The following is a 13,495-nucleotide window of genomic DNA, read 5'->3' on the forward strand; positions in this document are numbered from 1 at the left end:
CATTTCCTTCCAAGTATCTTTCTAACTATGGGGTACACCAGACGGTTTTTGGATTACAGCGCTATAGACCACGTGTGATCCAACGTAGCAGTTGTACCCCCATAACCTTATATGATCACATAATTATTTGAAAAACGCATTCCGAATTTCGGGTAGCTCTCCTTTTCCGTACCTCTTGATAGCAGATACGACCAACCTTATTAGAACATTTTCCAGCCCGGTTTCCGGAGACTATCGAGTGAAAATAGTTCATTCTAACGATTCTATGGATCTTTAACCTAATAATAACTTAAAACTATCCCAAATATGGCGAAAAACTACGCTCGGCAATCTAATCTATTTTCAGAAACTCAAAATCGATATTTAAAACAAATTTTAATTACAATGCACATTTACATTTATGGATATTCCGTTAAAAATTCACAAATATATTAGTAAAACGTTATAAGGTTTAGTTTCGCTGGTTTACTTTGAGAATCTATAAATTACGGGGGAGTTGGTGAAATATAATCGGAAATCGTTGTAAAAACTAAAAAGGCTTTAAAACCCTTCCAAAACCTCCTTTGTTCGCGTCGTATCACAAAATACAAAAACTTTCAAAAAAGGTAAAAATCGAAATCTAGTTGTGATCACGCCAATTCGTTTATCCGATGTCCATTCACCCAATCGAAATACAAACAGCCCACAGAGGCTTCGAACGCGAATGTTCTTAAGAACGTATACATGTACACCACGTTTCGTACTAATTCACAACGAGAAACCTATAGGTCAAGCATTCAATTGTCGTTGAGAAAGATAAAATTTATAAGGGTCTATACTTCATTACGTTAATAATTCGAAGATAATAGCCGAAGACATTCCTCGTACAGGTTTGTGGTGCCTGTTTACAAAATTTCAATCTCAAATAAATTAAAATATCATTATCCGAATCTGATACTCGTTTAGAACACATTTTTACTTAAAACTATAATTACGGTTTGTAATTTTATTATTATTATAATTCTTATTATTATATATTTTTACAACCAGTATCGTTTTTGAGTACTAGAAAGTTTATATTTAATTGTGACTAGATACGCTAGTACGCGCAATACGATGTTTTATCTATTTGGTTTCGAATTATTATTGCCGTAGAAAAATATTTTAATTGTTTACGCGACATTTCGTTTCCAAATAAAACTACTAAAATTAACAATTATCATCATTACTTTATTAATTGCGTGAACTATTTACGGTCTTTTATCTACCCCAAACGGTCGAGAATATTTTTATTTTCAGTTAAATAGAGCATTAATGGTAAATCGGATGAAAAACCGTTGTACGTGAAACCGCGAAAAAAATGTCAGTTTAGCCCATAAAAAAAGTATATTTAGGAAAATCTTTGAGAGAATATTTTGTTTTACGTTTAGATTTTCGGTTCGTGACCTCTCGATGCGAAACAAATTGAGAATTAGCCGGTAGATCGTCTGTTTCCTACGAAGAAGACGATGAACCGAATCATTTTCGTAACGAACCATCAAACCATTAATCGCAACTTCTTATTACGGGACTAGAGTTCGTCCGATTAGGCACTTTCACAACAACATTAGTGATTATTATAATAACTCGTGTAAAAATCTGTCACGTTTTTGCACGGCCCGAAAGCCGTCGCCACGGTATGGTAATAGACGTCAAACATCGAAGAACGCGCGAACATATAACCAGGATGTTCTTCATACGTTTCGCATTAGGAAACTATAAAAAAGGAATTGTTTGTAGGTTTTAAAAAATACGAATGTTTAATAAATTATGGCTAATTCAAAAACAAATCTCGCGATGTCCGTTTCGCGGAAGTCGAGTCACCGATAAGAGTCGGGTTTCCGCGTTTGGTGGTGAACTCGAGAACGAGCGTTTCCTCTCAAACGTCCGTGAACAAAACGCGTCCACTTTTGAAAAAACGACAATTGACGAAACGTAGACGCGCGACGAGTATATAGAATAATTTAAGACGTGATGTTCTTGTAGGAATTCTTCCAGACCTCGGCGAATGTGATGGAGGAATGGAAGCGGAAGAAGATGCTGAGAGGCAGGGTCGCCCTGATGATGACGGTCCACGCGATGAAGCCGTAGAAGCCCAACTGGACGGGGCTGGCTTCGACTTTCTGCATCTCGAAAGTGTAGATGATCCACAGCGTCATGTTCGCCATCAAGAGGAAGGTGACTACCTGTCGGCCCGGTTTCGTGTAGTCGTGCTCCGGCAAGTAAGTGATCCTTCGGGTGATGTCGGCGATAAAGAGTGACTGCATCGTCACTTGGGCGATAGTGAGGCAGCTGGTGACCATGACCAAGAGGTTGGGCGTGTACGTGGGCGGCGATAGAGTGCCGGCGATGATGCCAAACATGGCGTAGACGTAGAGGCCGAAAGCGGCCACGCTGAGCAACAGATCTCTGAGAGGATCCTTCCTTTCAGGAATGAAGCGCAAGTACTTGATCCGGAAAAAACCGATCCCGATCGCGAGTATTGAGAGAAGAGTGATCGCGCAATGCGAAAAGTCGGATAAGTAGATGGCCAACAGATTGTATTTGTCGTGTTGGATCAACACGAAGAAGACGATGAGGCAGATGGTGGCGCCGACGAGCATCAGCAGCCCGATGAAGAGGCCTTTCGTCGATCCGGCGCAATTGACGCGGTTGATGCTTTGGAAACTCGACGTTCTGGAAATGACGTCTTCGTTGTGGGCGTCGATTCGGTAGATGGGGTCTTTGCCGATGTTCTTCCACATGACGTAGAGCACCGCCGCCCCGATCAGACTGTACTCCACGATGAACGGGTACAGGAACGGTGACGAGTCGGACACGATCGAACCCATAATGTCCAGCTTCTGACACGGGTTCGTTTCGTTCGAGCTGAAGTTCTCTGTAACGTGGTAAACTATGACGGTACGGAAAAGTTTACCAATGAGAGAGAGCGACGCAGATTTTCTCGGACCTTGGTCTTTTTGGTATTTACCGCTAGTCGCTTTCTCCTCTCGATTTCACTTCGATAGTTTGCGTTCAACCTTAAAAAACCGCCATTACGACCACGGTTAAGACAGACGGTAATATTCTACGCTTCTTAATTACTCTACTTTGAAAATATAAAAATTTAATTTTTCAATCCGATTCTTAAAAGACGCGTTCGTGATCGTAATGGCGGTACGTGCCACCAGAATGTTGTACATTATCACCAAAGAATCTACCAAGGGCGTAGAAACTAAGTATTTTACTTGAAGGGGCATCTAATACTATTTTTGGGACGGCTTAAAACTTCAAATTGACTTGTTAAACATATAGTTAATTAAGAAAATTAACTCCGTACGAAATATGTACCCTACGTTTTTAGTTTTAATCTAATTGTAGTTGACTAACTGAAATCTGGTGACAATTATGGATTTAAAGGGCCAGTGTCAAGCTTAAATTCATAAAATAGTAATATTTGACGGAAGGAGTGAAATGTGTTTTCCAATTTCGGAGCCCGCGTTGCAAAATATTAAGCAATTTAAGCAAAATTAAAATTAATTTTTGCAGTTTGGAAATTTTCACGACCGATGCCATTGTAACCGGCCTAAGGCAGTATTAATTTTTAAAGTTTATTTTTACGTCTTCCGTTGCGTATCTTTTCAGAAAAAGAGTGTCAGTTCCCTATTTTCCGATTGTGAAAGGTTAACTAAGAAATTTCTGAAATTAGCAACAATTATTGGTGAACTTTAGACTAACTCATTTGGACCAATAGTGCAATTTGCCTCGTCAAATAGATAATTTATTTTAGATTTGGGTAATTTTGTGTTTAGAGTTGCTTATCTTTTTGGGTATGACGCCAATTCTTCGTCACTACATTTGGAGAGTTCATGCTTATTTGAATAGCTCAGCACTCGTCCTTAAAATATCTAAAAATCTGTGGGTGGTTTCTGAGCGAGTGCTACCCGCCCACGAACCCGGGATTAAAATGCCCCTACGCCCCAGGAGTCAACAGAAGACGGACTTAAATACCCAATTTGATAAAAGAGGACCGAAAACAAAGGCGAGTAGAAGGAGACCAATAGGAAGAGGAGAAAGTGAAAAGTTGCCAAGATACCAGGACCAAAGACCTCCGTATAGGCCACGCAAAGAACTAGATAAATAAATCCCTTTAAAACAACAGCACCACGATATAAAGATGAGAAAAAAATAACAATAGTTGAAAAGAAAGAAGAAGTTTCACACTAAGTATACCTCTAAATGGAAGAATAAGTTCTTCTAAGATAATTCCCGTGCCACTCGTCACGTGATGATCGACCATTTCCTGGAGAGTTTCTTTGCCCAGAGTCCGGATCCAAACGCAAACGTTCGTCGCGACTATGTGCATCAGACCAAAGCGGGCGATCACTTTGTACTTGTGAATATTCAACTGCGGCGAGAGAAGGATCAATTTGAGTTAGTAAAAGAACGTGGCGGGTTTCAAAGTATGACAAAATAACTCACGCGAGCGTTCATAAAGATGAAGTACATCTGGGCGAAGGTGAATATCATTTGAAGCAACGGGTTGATTCCCAACAGAATGCTGTAGCAGGGAGACGCCGCGGGGATCTCGAAAAACGACCCGAACTCCAGACCATTGTAGACCATAGTTCCAAGACCAAAAGCTACGGAGAAAAGTAGTAGATTTAAGACGATATAACGCTAGAGTCTAATAGAAATAGCAGTACCAATAGCGCCGATTCTGAGGAAGAGACTTCCGTGGCTCCTATCGTTTTCGGAGATCCTGTGTTTCTTGAGTCTGGGTGCCATTCCGTCGTTTCCAACGGATCCGCCCCCGACGCTGCCGCCGGAAGCCTCCATCTTGGGACCCTTGTCGCTGAACTTTCGAAGATTCTCCAAAATGTTGAGTTTTTTGTTGTTTTTACCATGTTTACTGCACGTTGACGGGGTGTTTGTTGTCGGATCCCGCAGCAGGTAAATGTAGACGTATAGCAGAAACAGAAGGCTCACGGAATACAGGTACAAGTAAAAGCCCTGGAATGTACGTTAAAAGGTATAATTAGGAAGGCAACTTAGGTACGTTTAGAGGCTAGAGCTCCAACGTCAACGATTCGTAATCATCGTACAACGAACTGATTAACAACAGCGACCATCATTTATATAAGCAGGAATGACACTTTTATAGGAATGATAATCGTGGCATCTAGGAGCAACAAACACAAGGAGAAAGCAGCTAGCCTTTAAACACGCTAAGGCAGTGTTGTGTACAAATTTCATTGGACGAGCCTTTACGCTGATCGTTTTACGGAAAGGGGGGGGGACAATTTCTGAATTTTCCCCTTCCGACGGCAGCAGGCTCTAAAGCGTCTAACCAATGAAAACTGTTAGCGAGAAAATCCACGACTTTTGACGGGTTGCGTTCTCTTTGTGTGGGGTGCTGTGTTTGTTGCTCCTATAGGTGGCATATTTCCCTTGGTACAACTAGGGTTTCACTCTAGCCTTTCATTGTCTCGTTAAAGAGAAAGTATGCTGGATAATCATTCCTAGTACAGGGTTCGTACGAAATTTTCGGATTTCAAATCCCCGACTTATCCAGGTTATCCCAGATTACTTTTTGGCAATATTCCTGACCTTTTTGGTAATATTCCTGCTAATTTTAATCATTTCATGTTTTCATCGGTAAAAGTACAAAGTTAAACAATATTTTTTAAATATCACAAACTTAATTATGTTTTATAAGAGCATACTGAGAGCGTCTCTCTCCTCTCCCGGCAAAGTTTGCTGACTAAGAAAATCCCTGACTTATCCCTAACTTTTTACGATATTATTTATATCCCTGACTTATCCCTAACTTTTTACGATATTATTTAAATCCCTGACTTTTTCCAAACATTTTACGATATGATTTTTATCCCTGACTTATTCCTGACTTTTTAATACGATATGATTTAAATCCCCGACTTTTTCCTGACTTTTTAATACGATATGATTTAAATCCCCGACTTTTTCCTGACTTTTTACGATATGATTTAAATTACTGACTTTTTCCAAACATTTTACGATATGATTTAAATCCCCGACTTTTTCCAAACATTTTACGATATGATTTAAATCCCCGACTTTCTCCTGACTTTTTACGATATGATTTAAATTACTGACTTTTTCCAAACATTTTACGATATGATTTAAATCCCCGACTTTTTCCAAACATTTTACGATATGATTTAAATCCCCGACTTTCTCCTGACTTTTTACGATATGATTTAAATCCCTGACTTATCCCTGACTTTTTACGATATGATTTAAATCCCTGACTTATCCCTGACTTTTTACGATATGATTTAAATCCCTGACTTATCCCTGACTTTTTACGATATGATTTAAATCCCCGACTTATCCGACTTTTTCCGCCAAATTGGAAATCCCTGACTTATCCAGGATATCCAGGTTCCGTACGAACCCTGTAGTAGAAGCTATTAATTCTGATACAAATAATACGTATTCTTATTATTATTTTTCGGCAGATCACCGTTACAGGGTGCTCTAATCATTTAGCTTTTTTCAGCCAAAGCTACAGATTTGATTTTAATTATAATTTAATAATTATTTAATCAATAGAGGGTGTCCCAATAAACAAGTGAGCGGTCTCCCCCTTATTCGTATTGCAGGTTACTTTGTTTACAAGTTGATCAAACCTTTTTACACTTTTGAAAACTGCGAGCGTAATTACATTTTTAACGCTTTGTAACCGTAAGTTACAAACCATAAAATAATATTACTGGTTTCCCTCGTAACATGTTTCAGTTTTTTTTTAATAAAATACCAAGGCCGAGATTGTTGTAGACCCAATTAGTATTTGCAGCGAAATCTATATTAAACAGTGTATTAGGTTACTGAGACCTTCGTAATAACGAGGTAATGTTTACGTGTCGTATTCCATTTCATTTAAAGTTTTTCACTAAAACCACACGTTCTTTTTAAAATTAATAGCGCTGTTCAAGGTTTCGTGAAAACTGTATAACGGCGTAAAATCAATTTGAAAAGGCGACCTAAAAAATTCTCAAACGCTTACGTACTGTTCAAACGACAGTCCGGAAACCAAAAAACACCGACTTTAAGAACGGAATTATAATAATTCCTAATAAATACAAGACGTTTACGGCGTCAGGTCAGTCGTGAAGCTAATTTTTTACGAGTCTATGAAATTCGTTCCTCTTTATTATCTTTTTTTTTGAAAATCAAGATTTAATTAATTCGGTTCGAAGACCAGCCAAACGTTCCGGAAGTTTTTTTTTAATTTTATTGTTAATATAAAAATCATTTTAATCTTATCATACCGTTTCTTGCTATCCGCATTTTTCGAGTTTTAAGAAACGCGCCATTATTGGTAAAACCATAAGTAACATAATTAAAATAAGTATGACACTCCCTATTGTCTTAATGCTAGTATTTTTTCGACACCGACATACTCGCTAAACAACCGAACTTGATAGTAGCATATTTCTCCTTGACTATTTTTAAATACTAGAGGGATCTGTGCTGAACTAAACCTTGATCGCGAAAATCAGTTCGGATAATTCTTTTTAATAGTCATACTTATAGATATTATGTTACTTATGGTAGAACCAGTACTTTATTTTTAGGGTATTAACGAAGTAAAAATATAAATTTAAAGGATGACGAACTACAATTGTGGTCTACTGACGAAATCAACAAAAACTAAACTTTTAACGTAAACGTCATTTCGAAGTAATTTATAATCATTCTCGAATTATAGGAATTTGGAATTTCCTTGGCATTAGACTTCGCCCTGTTATTTCAAACTAGGTATTAAAATACCGCACTGAGGACAAGGTATAGGAACTGTACTTCATTTTTATTTGCAAAATTTTTACCGTTTTTAAAGGGATATTTTTAAAACAATTCGACCATGAATATTGAAAAATACGTCACATTATTTTTTGTAGTGTAGACCCACAATAGCCCAGTTTAGCCGTTTCCCGTCCCGCGTCAGTATAATACGTGTTCCACGAGTATGACACTTCCTTTTCCTGATGACGTCAGACTCGCGTGATGACCCTTAATTTAAATAGCGCCATAGGGATACGTAGTAAACATTTTTGGGGTGTGACGTAGATACGCCCGCGCTAGTACTTAAAGTGACGTCACGGCTAACGCGTTCTCTACCGTTTTGTAAATACAAAAATGTAATATAAGAAGATGTAATAAAAGTTTTAAACACAATACGAGATTGGTATATTCATATTCAAGTGTACAGTGAAACAATAGTCCATTCACTTTGATTTCCCAGTTTCAAAGGACCAAGGTTCCGTACGAGTTAAATTAAGAGTTTTTTTTCCTGGTGATGTTACAGAAATATGTTATCACGAATGTGTATGTATGTATATCCGCGTCCACAGTCATTAGGCTTTCGTTATGGCGAAAGAGACAATAGTGGTAATATACCACCAAACGTTAATACCTCTATTGTACTTGACTTACGAGATAAGCTTTTAATAGCGTGGAAACTTTCTTCTTGACGATTTCTACCTTACCTAACATTAGAGTTAATTTACTTCACACTTTACTGAACACGACAATACGCGGAGCGATACTCATTTTAACCTTCGAAATTGAGCCGAAAATAGATTTATACATGACTAGTAAAATTGGGTCTCATTTTCGCGCTATCAGTTAAAAATTAGCGTCTTGGAAATTGCAATTATCGCGGTACAATTACAGTCCCAGCGCGAATTTTGGAATTTCGCTAATAGCGTTTACGGTAATATTTCCGAAAGCCTTCTATTATCTTATTAGATTCGCTTGATGTATTGTCTTGGTATATTTGATAGCGTGGTATTGTTCCTGACTCTCTCGGCGTCGATTCGCGTTCTTATTAAGAATACTATTGCGTACGTTCGTAATGAGGGTTGAAAAAGACACGAAAGTTGCGAACTAACCTCGAAGTAAAATAGTGGTACTCTAGGCGTGACGATTTCCGACGTGAAGAACGCTACGCAGATGACCACGAGAAGCTGGGCATACATTGAACTGACCATGACGAACTGTTGGGTTCTGAAATAAAAACGAAGCGAAAATTATTATTTGTATTATAAAAACATCATATATAAAATCAAACAAACAAAAATTCTTTCGGATCAAACGCGATGGTTAGTAGAATATTATGGAAATTAAGAACAACATTACCATGATCACTAAACTACTAAAAAATGGCATTACTTAAGCGTAAAAATTAAATTAGATTTTTTGAAATTAAGACAATGCGCTAGGTTATGTAACATTAGCACCTTGAATTCTATACCGTTCACAGACCAATATATAATTTTAAACTTAGAATTCTTTAATTATGTTTTGTATTACATTTTTGAATCAAGATAGTTTATAGAACAGTCGACACATTTTCATAAAAAAGTGATTTTTTTTTTGGAAAAAAAGGTTGTACAAGTTTAAACGAACCGCGAACACATTTATCAATTATGAAAAACGGAGCAAGTTGATCCTCAAAATAGATTCGTATATTTCATCTGTCCAGAAAAAAAAATACCCAAGAGCATTTTTTGAATACCTTTTCGCATTATCATTAAAAGAGATTAATAAAAATATTCCTCTCGAGTGAAATTGAAATCCCGCGCGCGAGAAGGAAGACGTTACTCGTCTGGAAACTAGACGCGCACCGTTGTATCAATGACGACCCAGTTCCAAGACGGGACGAGTTTATGGGTCACTGCTAGCGGGGAGTATATGGCGCCTTCTCGAATTAACCCTTTCCCAAACGTCGGCAACCATCCCCTTTCTTTTCTTAAGAGCAAAGAACCCTTCGACCGGACTTATTTATAGACCGTTATTCAAAAATCCTCGTCCTTTTTCTCTAACGACCACCTAGTTTTCTGTATCATAAATTATTTCCTTTTTTCCGCGTTCAAATGGTAAATAGAGTTTCCACATCCACGACGCGGGGTCTTTGGCATGTAAGAAACATTCGGAGGTTGCGTAATACCGGCATGGCTCGATGATAGGCTCGGCTCGTGACCATCACTTTCATTTCGATAGGGAAAGATGCTCGGAGAGATTTGCGGATAAGCGCCGCAGCTGCATTCGCAAACGGGAAATACAACGTCATCAAGGTGCTTTGCGCAAACCAGCGCCGCCAAAAAACAGAGTTCCCAAGAGGAAGTATTCGATGTTAAGGCATTCGTAACAGGGTTGGCAATTTTCTTGATTTTTGGAAAAAAAATCAAATAAATCGATTCTTTTCATTTAAATCGGATTTTTATTGATTTATTTGATTTTAATTAAAATTTCAAAGTTTTAAATAATTTAGTATCATAATTTTACCTAAAATAAATATGTTTTAATTTTTAAAGACTAATATCAGAAGAAAATTTTCTTCTGCTAATATGTATAATAAATTTATTAAATTTAAGCTAATAATCATATGGAAGTTTTTATTTTTTAAAACCTATTTTGGTACTTTACAAAATAAATCCGGCGGAATGTCCAACCACAGGTAGAATCCAATGCAAAATTAGGGGAAAGTACAAGAAAGATTATATTTAAACATAAATTATAGCAATTGGCGAGGTTTTTTTTTTCATAAATACTATATAAAAATTGATTTAAATCGTGATTAAAATCAAGTTGATTTAAATCAGCCAACCCTGATTCATAAATGTAAAACTATCAACCATAACCTGGCGGCCATCGGCAATTTATTTTTAATAAGATTTATAGTTATAACTATTTATGACTGTCGTTACGGGTTTATTAAACCTTGCTCACCGTAATTTAGCAAATTTAGGATTTACGAGTACTTACGTAACTTGTAAGCGATTAAGGGCCCTTATTCCGTAAACATTCGACTAAGATCAAAGCTGGTTTCACACTCGACGGAAAATTAGCAGCGTAAAGTTGAACGTTAGCGGTATATCGAATGGGAATCAATTTTCAGCTCGGCGTTTATTATCGTCTTTCCGGCATATTTTCCGTCGAGTGTGAAACCAGCTTTACAATTCGACTTCGACGTTTTCTACCAATTTATGCTCACCCGAAATTTTCAGACTTTTTTACAGAGTTCCCGAATTTTTAAATCGAAATCTCAAAAACTTTATTTTGTTCGTTTACGCAATTGAACTTAATCGTTTTTGTAATCCATTGAACTTACGGTAGTAATTATACTAACTTAACAGAAAACTAAGTAATTTAGGTTTTGTAAAATGAACTCACTTCCACGTAGGTACTACCAGCTCTTCCTCTACCTCCAATACTGGTATATCCATTTCACACTTTACGCTTACAATAACTCAAACACACTCTCATAGAAAAATCACCGCGTTATTACGTTACTATTTCTCGGCTTATACTACTCGAGAACGGCAAAACAACTAAAGCTAGATAACATTTACGCTCAAGTTACTAAAAAAAAGGTCCCGCATAAAAAATGCCCTTATTAGTCAGCGCGCGCGGTGAAGTGATAAATTTGAAATTACATTAAAAAGAACTTACAACTAGACACACTAAGCGAGTGCAAAATGGGAACGTTAACCACTTAAAAAACACAATAATATATTTATAACTTAGTTTACGAACATTTCCATTTTGCAACGCAAAATTAGGTGAAATTAAACAGTTTCTTTCAAACCTGGCGGGCGAAGTGGGACGCGTTGTGTCCTCGTGAAACTGATACTCTCTCAAAGTATAAATCACACTCAGATGGTCCGAAGCGTTTTGATCCCCGGGATGTACGCTCGCCATATTTTCCACAATTAGCCCCGACACGAACTTTGGTGCCGTCAGCCGCTAAATACCGCGCGACACTGCTTTAAGAAGATCCGCTTCATTTAAAATGTTTGCCCAGTTCCCGAGAAGGGGGAAAAGGGTAGTCGGACGATTGGCGAGGGGCAGCTGCATTTTGAGGTGCAAATTTGGAAGGCCCAAAATTCGCCGTTGATGGCGGGGATTGGGCTTGAGCGCCCCCTACATTGCAGCCACGTCACCGGATGGGAGGAGATAATCGACTACTAGAAATACGTATTGTTATCGAAATATTCCAAAATAAACGTTTCAACTAAAAAAAAAAAAAAATTTCGTAGAGTACGTAATCGTTAGAGTGGTATATTTCAAAAGCGTCAAATCTCACTTCAAAATATTTTTTAACGAGAGCTAAACAATAGGTAGTTCCTGCAACCGGATTTAAACTTCCGTGAAATCGTTTCGATACCGATTTTCTTTTAAAATGTCAAGCGTTTCAAAATATTCAGAATTGATTTCAATAAACGGTATTTTAAAAATTCGACTTTGCAAATTTAATCCGAATATGGTTTTACGTACATTAATTTTTTTAATTTAGGTTGTATTTGTTTATAATAGTTTTATTTATTTTTTGTTCCACAAGTAATAAATTAAATTTTTGTTTTTATAATCGAAGCAATTTCTTTATATAAATAAATATATGCAATATATGAAATGAACTTTTTCAACTTCCTTAATTGAATATTAAAATTAACAAAAATATAATAAGTGGGTGAATACACAGTGAGCCAAAAAAGGATAGCCCCCCCCCTGGCTACGCCACTGAACGCGTCGTTACGGTAACATTCATAAGAGTACGATTAAAACAGCTAATGTCGGACCCACCCTTCAGCGATGCAGGCGGTACAAAGTGTTAGTCACATTCAGAAAGTAAAGTTCATTGCGAGGCTTAATGTAGCGTTGGTAATACACGTCCATCAATCGAGAAAATCCATTTGAATAGAGCCCAAAAAGAGAACAACGAGAGAGAAAAGAAGGGCAAGCGGCGCGCCCCGAGATTCGGCCCTTTGTCCCACCGAATGGCACCACGATCTCGGACACCCTGACCTCGATACGCTACTCGTTTACGGACCCTTTTCGTCGTCTCAATTTTGGAAGATTCGCCTTGTTACAAGAGAAATTAAGCCCTTCGCGATGAAACTACAACGTGTACTCTGACAAAATGGTTTTCTTGCAGAGATTGACGTAACGAAGTCGACAAGTTTAACCTCTCAAATATAGTTAATACGCGAAATACGCGTTGTTTAAATATTAATATTTTCATATTTTGAACGACATCAGGGACACCATAACGGTCTTACAACGACCGAAGGCTACGCATTATGAGCGGTGGGTGTCCAGGGCCGTCCCTTGAGGGAAATTCCCTCCCCAAATAATATTCGGAAATTGGCAAAGTGAAGATTTTGGCAACCTTTTTTTTAGAACAATGTTTTTCTTTAATAAAGTTGAAGACAAATTGCGTTAAGTCACCTAGTAAAATTACGATGGCGTTGGCCAAATCAAGTGCTCCATCCCACTTAATAAAATCCAAGTTTTTTACAATTAGCTAAGCTAATAATAATAATCAGCCAGGCTAATAAACAAGTAATCTAGCCACTTTTAATGCCTTTAAACAGGTGACCGGGTTACAACGCGTAGGAGGGTTGTGGCAAGCCCATCATGACACGTGAGCTAACCCTCACACTATTAC

At 37.7% G+C, this 13,495-nt stretch overlaps 1 protein-coding gene across 6 annotated transcripts in view; it reads right to left on the reverse strand.

Moving 5' to 3' along the window:
* Window positions 1–356: 356 nt before the first annotated feature.
* The window catches only part of OtopLa (proton channel otopetrin-like a), a 45,714-nt gene continuing 32,575 nt past the window's right edge, over window positions 357–13,495 (reverse strand). For 4 of the 6 annotated variants that reach the window (XM_090171262.1, XM_090171265.1, XM_090171264.1 and 1 more), the window contains 5 exons: window positions 8,937–9,051; window positions 4,704–5,010; window positions 4,480–4,640; window positions 4,231–4,405; window positions 357–2,911 (listed from right to left, as the gene is read on the reverse strand). In XM_090171262.1, the coding sequence (XP_090027388.1) occupies window positions 1,983–2,911; window positions 4,231–4,405; window positions 4,480–4,640; window positions 4,704–5,010; window positions 8,937–9,051 (1,687 nt within the window). In that variant the 3' untranslated portion in view covers window positions 357–1,982. Of the gene's footprint in view, window positions 2,912–4,230; window positions 4,406–4,479; window positions 4,641–4,703; window positions 5,011–8,936; window positions 9,052–11,220; window positions 11,314–13,495 lie in introns of those variants that run through there. The other 2 variants (XM_090171267.1, XM_090171263.1) reach the window with 2 other exon arrangements.

This window comes from Leiobunum rupestre, chromosome 4 (assembly GCF_980474605.1).
Source record: "Leiobunum rupestre chromosome 4, qqLeiRupe1.1.hap1, whole genome shotgun sequence".
Lineage (NCBI taxonomy): Eukaryota > Metazoa > Arthropoda > Arachnida > Opiliones > Sclerosomatidae > Leiobunum > Leiobunum rupestre.